Here is a 6,007-nt window from a genome sequence, read left to right as displayed (position 1 = left end):
GGAAAACGCGATTTTCGTAAGATCTTAATACAACATCGGACGATTTAGTAAGATTTCTCACTCCTTACGCAATGGTGTCATTTCTATTCACAACGCACATGCATTACTTCTAGCACGCATGTCTAAGAAAGTGTATGCTGTATGTTGGTGTCTCGCTTCGGGAACAAGTTAGGCCACTGCGATTTAGGACCGAAGTTGGTCTCACAGGGTCAACCTTCAACACATACTTTGATTACGAAGCATAAAAGTGCTTCCACTCACTTCACTTCGCCGTCCTCCTCCGTTTTAGTGATGTCCAGGCCGAAAGCGCGCATGTGCGGGGCCATGTCCGCCTCGGCCGGAAGTCCCCCAGCCTGCTGCCATGGCCACAGCCGCGGGCCCAGCCTCTAAAGCGAGCGGTGGGCCCGTGGCGCCACCATACTTGAGTCCCCTGGTCTCTTCCTCGGGCACCGCGCTGCCGACCAGGGGTTGGCCGCCCATCAGTCGGAGTGTAACACGCACCGTACTCCTGCGACAGAGTGTATAAATTTGCAATAACACATTCTGTAAATGCAAACAAATAAGCACAGCAGAAGCCCAGCACTGTAGCCACGACGCTTTGGGCTAGTAATACAGGCAGGGTGCACGTAACGCCAGTAACAACATTGCATGCGCGAGTTAGCAAGCGGAGACGCCTGGCACGTAACAGATATACGCGCGACAGCAGCCCAACATTCCATCTCCTTCTCATGCCCCAAGAATTTCTAAAATGCTTAGCTTGTTATTAGCACGGCTGATAGATGATGCGCTAAACAAATTCAGTATTAGTTGCATAAGCATGTGCAGTGTTGTCCATTAGGAGGGAAATGTTTCACTGCAGTGCCCCCTCCTCTTATTGGTCGAGACCGAAGCAAGCAAGCTTCGTAATGGATGCAACAGCCAATGTAAATTAAGCGACGATGTGCTTATTACAATGATCTGCCTTTGGTGCCTGGCTTGCTGAGGATAAAGGTGTGAAGTAAACAGTACTTGGAATGTTCACATAAGGGGTCATCGGCCACCATTATTGTCAAAACGTTGATGGCCGTCACCCTGCACTTGACGTGACAGTTCCAATTGAATAAAGGTGTGAGCAGACTTGAAGCCTTCTTTCGATGATGGGGGGTGGGGGAGGGAGGGGCAGCTCCTCCTGCCTCTCTCATGCAAACGACTATGCTAGTCTCAGACATTCCAAGTTGCTACGCCACAGCGATTATGAATAATAACCTTCTTTTTTTCTTGCATGATTTTAAGCAACAAGAAGCACGAAAAAGTACTGACCTTGTAAACGCGAAGATGAGCCAGATGATGTAGAAGAATCCGAAGAAGGACATCTTAAATGTTCCCAGCAAGATCTCACCGATGGTCATGGACCGCAGCTTCTGGTACTGACGCCGCAGATTTGACGGCCGCAACACAGAGAACAATGCCCCTATGCCATCGCGCAGAAGCCCCAGGCCCTGCTTGAGGGGCTCCAGGGGGCCTCTGCAATTGTGTATAACGAGACAGGGACGATTCTTGCAAACACATTTGATAGACAAAGGGAGTGTTCATTTAAAGCATCCTAGCAAGTAACACCGAATAAGGTTGAGCAGATGTGAATATACTGAGGCTATCTAGTTCAACGCATTTCTGCTCACTCCTTAGCTTATACATATAGACCAATAGCCGGTGCTGTGAACACGAGCATGACGACATCGACAACAAATTGTTAATGTACCACATGACCACACTCCAAAAATATATGGTGCCCTTAAAGCTTTAGGCTACGGGGCCCTTTTCTGTATGCTCAGTTATATGCTTATCTTACATAATGTTACGTGATCACAATAATGCAAAACAACCGTTTTGTAATTTAAAATATTGCCACGTGCTTTTTTTTCTACTATTAAGTAACGAGCCCGTTACACGTGTGACCACTGCCTTGCGCAAACCTCGCGCGAATGTCTGGGAACCTTCCCCGATTATTTTAGAATCTTCCGACACGATTTTGCGCCCAACGCGAACAAAAGAGTTTATTCTGGAACTAATGCGACCACCAACGATAACGCTGGAGTCTTCGTTGCCACATGTATAAATGCCGACGCGCTTTAGCACTGCTGAGATTACCGGTGGCCGACGACTGTCATCGCCGCTATTAGTGACAGCGTATATCGCTTGTACTTTAGCTTTTCATTTCCTGGGCGCAAGTTCACCCAATGAAGAGTTTCGTCTTGAACTCACCGAATTCCGCCTTCTTCACCGTCATGACCACGCGAAAGTACATTATTGAGAGCCAACATGGGGCAAGCTATTTCATGTCTTTCAATTAGCATGGGTATATTGCAGCTGAAATAAAGTATTTCCATGTCCTATGACTAACCTGTTTCCTGTTAGTCTGTTGGCACAGTTCTGAAAACGATACCTAGTTGGGTCTTCTTTGTACCCTCATACTTCTGACAGAGACATTTTAATATGTGATCATCATTCAGTTAAAATTGCTCACACTGAATTTCATAAAACTTGGTTGTTAGGCGGCGCGGTACATTTTCGCATCATAGAATGTTACCCAATGCAAGGCAACCAGAAAGAAGGAGTAAAAATCAGGCAAGCAACCTTACACTCACTGCCTATTTTTTTTCAGATGCTTTAGTTCTTGAGTCCTAAACATTTTCGACATGCTAACCCACTCCATGTTACCAAGCATCATAGTTGCTCTAGACATTATAGGTTTCACACAAAACGGTTTCTTCTCTGCCCAATTGCCAAGTGAGCTTAGGCACTGTTACGACAATCACAGTATTACAGTTTATCAGAGAGCTACAATTACTACAGAGGTTTCTTGAAATATTAAAAAGGAAGTCAAAGGAAGAACCTTGGTGACAAGACTACAAGCTGCATAGCGGTGAAAGACACTTACGGCGGCCTCTCCTCTTCCGCTCCCAAGAACGTGTAGGGCTCCGCCTTGGCTGGAGGCTCCTCAGTATCTTCGTTTGATATACTGCTCGCATGTTGCATCTGCACAGTCCGAAGTATGTCTCATATTTGCGTTCATTTACCCAACTTCAGTGCCTGTATACGGCTCTATCTCTTCTAAGATAAGCTGCTTTCGCCTCACGGGCGCCTTAGAATGATATTTAAGCATCTGTGCTCATGCGCCAACTTTTCACTGTTTTTCTGTGCTCATTTCATGATGTTTTTTCACACCCTTCTTTCGATACCATATATTAGCTTAAAATACCGAGCATAGATTAACAAGTGCAGAATTAACTGATCATTTAGTTTATTACAGGTGTGGTTCACAACCTCAAAGCAAAAGACAGCGAAAGTACTTCCGTAACACTTCATTTTATATTAGGCAGTGCTAGACTCACTGATACCATATATGTATTTTTATAAGGTATACACAAAGGAAACATCCAATGAGTGACATGACAAACAACAGTTTTTGGGGCGCAATTTAAGTCTTTTGAAATCTTAAGGTTACGTGATAATTCGCCACACCAACCCGCGCAGTGTTGCTTGCGAGATTACCACTGCTAAAATAAAATAGAAAACAATAGCCCCATCTCTTAATGCATTCAAAGTTCCACTCAAGGTGTGATTAAAAACAAGAAAGGTTGTAAACATTTTCAGCCGTACAATTCACAGGTGTGACTGTGAAGTAATCGGGCGAGGAAGAGGTACCATACCTCAAATATGGCATCTTCGCAGAAGTTAACAAATGCCTCCAGCTTCTCTTTGTCGCCACCTTCAGTCACGATGCTATAGAAGAAGGCCCTCTTGGACTCCTGCATGATGACGGGAAAAGAACCACATGAGCAGGCCACCACACTGTGAGCTTTGTAAAACGTGCCTTTAAAATCAAGTATCATGGAGCTTTTGGCAACATACTGACAAAACCATTATTGCTACTCTACAGACTAACAAAATTCTTAAGTACCACAATGTTGTGCCTCCATGTTAGCCCGTGCAAGTCATTGAAATGAATACTTGTCTTTTATTTAATTTTCCATAGGGAAATAACAGATAAAATTACCATATAAACTAATCTTCTTTTGAACACACAACTAAAACGAATACTAATACTATGGGCATGTGCAATGAAGTAACATTGCCAACAAAGAGGGCAGAGAACGAGCTACGCTATTCAGTGGCATTTAAAAACTCAGTAGGCACAGTAAATATTCCTCATGCAGGTCTTGCCTTAATCTGCGGTTTTTCCCACTGATCAATGGTAGACTCCTTGATTTCAAAATAGACCCTCTCAATTCTCTTGCTGCCACCTGTAATTAAAATAAAGAAGAAAATTAGAAAACAAGTATCCTACCGACATTCAGGGCTAAAATAGCATTATTTCTACAGAGTGAAACTTTTTGTTCCATGTGAGAAGTGCGCCGAGAGGAAATGTTGTACCACAAACTTAATTACATGTAGATGAAATTCAAATGCACATCCCACTTACCCATAATTTCAATGCGACCAAGGAATTGTTCAAAATAGTTCAGCACACTGCTAGCAGTTTCGAGGAAACGTTGCAACCTGGAAAAAGGAGGTGTTTAATCAAATGCCTTCAAAATGTCTGCCTATTTTCTGTATAAGCAATGCACTTCTTCGCAGTATGCACAAAAACCAGTGGTTACATTGTAAGAAGGACCATACTACAAGATGAACAGAAGGTAAGGCATACACAACCTGCTAGTACTGTCTTGTCTGGAGTATTTAAATATGGTCTTCCTTTGTTGGCCTAGAATAGTGCTTAAATTTATGCGCTTCTTTATTCACCATTCTGCCTTCCCTATTGTAGAAAATTAAAGACTTCTGACTTGTACTAAAGAAAATTTGATTGTACTTACCGTGGATCATTCGGCATGTGTTCCGATAGATTCGTCAGCAACACAGCCAAGTTGAAGCCTGCAATAGATGGTTTTTGTAAGCACGTCTCCACAGTTATTGAGTAAATAATCATTTCGTAAATCAGACAAACACTGAGTCTTTTTGCGCTGCCTTACTTTAAAGCTCCTTAATGTGAGGTGGTATTCTTGTCTCAATCATTAAAACAATTATGTTGCCAAGATCAAGTCATCTTTCTCTCAGCTATAATAATGTAGCCTTGCAAAATTACGTTAGATAGATCATGCACGGTAAAGCATAATTCTTTAATTCCTGTCTCTGTATTAGTAATGTCTATAGCATAAATTTAAAAATTGACTAATGTATAAAGCATAAAAATGAGATAACAGCCGTATGAAAAAATGTATACATCAGCATGAGATCAAAAATCATTATGCAACACCACCGTCTGTAATACAATTATCAGACAAGCTGCATAAGTTGACTCAATGTGATGCTATGAATGATCGCAGCATGCAAGCTATAGCACTACAGTACGTCATAATGGTGCAAATTGAACTCTTACCGATGTCTTTGGCGGGGTTATGGAATCTTTCCGTGAACTCACGATAATCTATCAGGTCGTCCATGTTAGGTTCACAGCAGCTCATTAGGAAAGAAATTTCATCCCTAGAGAAAATAGAGGCACCTGTGAACATGACATCTACCAGAGTGTCATATATTCGCATATACATGAACTTTCAATCATTAAGCTGAAGGCATCACACAAAACGCTACTGCTGCGTGTTTGAGTGAAACGGAAGGCAAAGCAGACGCTCTGTGTGAAAACAAATTCATAATGCACCTTGGTATCAGCGTATCAGCTCCAAGTGTATCGAATTTTGAGCGACGCATAAGAAAACTCGCAAATTGCACCTGCTCCTAAACAAGTTTTAACTTTCGCTTCTTCATGCTTCTTCAATACCAAATGCGCCTACGGAGCTATCTCGCGCAAGAGGGCTCCATTTCCTTATTGCAAGCAACGTACGGATTGTAAATTTTCTGTTGCTCCATAGCTCTCCGGAAGTCCTTCGGTGTGATCCAACCTGTATTCTTGGAGTCAATCTCCTGCAAGCACAAATCACACATACATCAATAACTTCACATATTAGACTTC

At 42.7% G+C, this 6,007-nt stretch overlaps 1 protein-coding gene across 1 annotated transcript in view; it reads right to left on the bottom strand.

Annotated features, from left to right (window-relative positions):
- The window catches only part of LOC119402033 (ryanodine receptor-like), a 150,637-nt gene that overhangs the window by 1,397 nt on the left and 143,233 nt on the right, over positions 1 to 6,007 (bottom strand). Inside the window, 9 exon segments of the mRNA XM_049418475.1 lie at positions 262 to 508; positions 1,300 to 1,503; positions 2,918 to 3,015; positions 3,690 to 3,788; positions 4,204 to 4,283; positions 4,463 to 4,539; positions 4,854 to 4,911; positions 5,417 to 5,520; positions 5,879 to 5,958. Coding sequence (XP_049274432.1) covers positions 286 to 508; positions 1,300 to 1,503; positions 2,918 to 3,015; positions 3,690 to 3,788; positions 4,204 to 4,283; positions 4,463 to 4,539; positions 4,854 to 4,911; positions 5,417 to 5,520; positions 5,879 to 5,958 — 1,023 coding nt within the window. The 3' untranslated portion in view covers positions 262 to 285.

This window comes from Rhipicephalus sanguineus, chromosome 8 (genome assembly GCF_013339695.2).
Source record: "Rhipicephalus sanguineus isolate Rsan-2018 chromosome 8, BIME_Rsan_1.4, whole genome shotgun sequence".
Classification (NCBI taxonomy): Eukaryota; Metazoa; Arthropoda; class Arachnida; order Ixodida; family Ixodidae; genus Rhipicephalus; species Rhipicephalus sanguineus.
The sequence above is the reverse complement of the archived record's forward strand: the minus strand, read 5'-3'. Positions and strand labels throughout refer to the sequence as shown.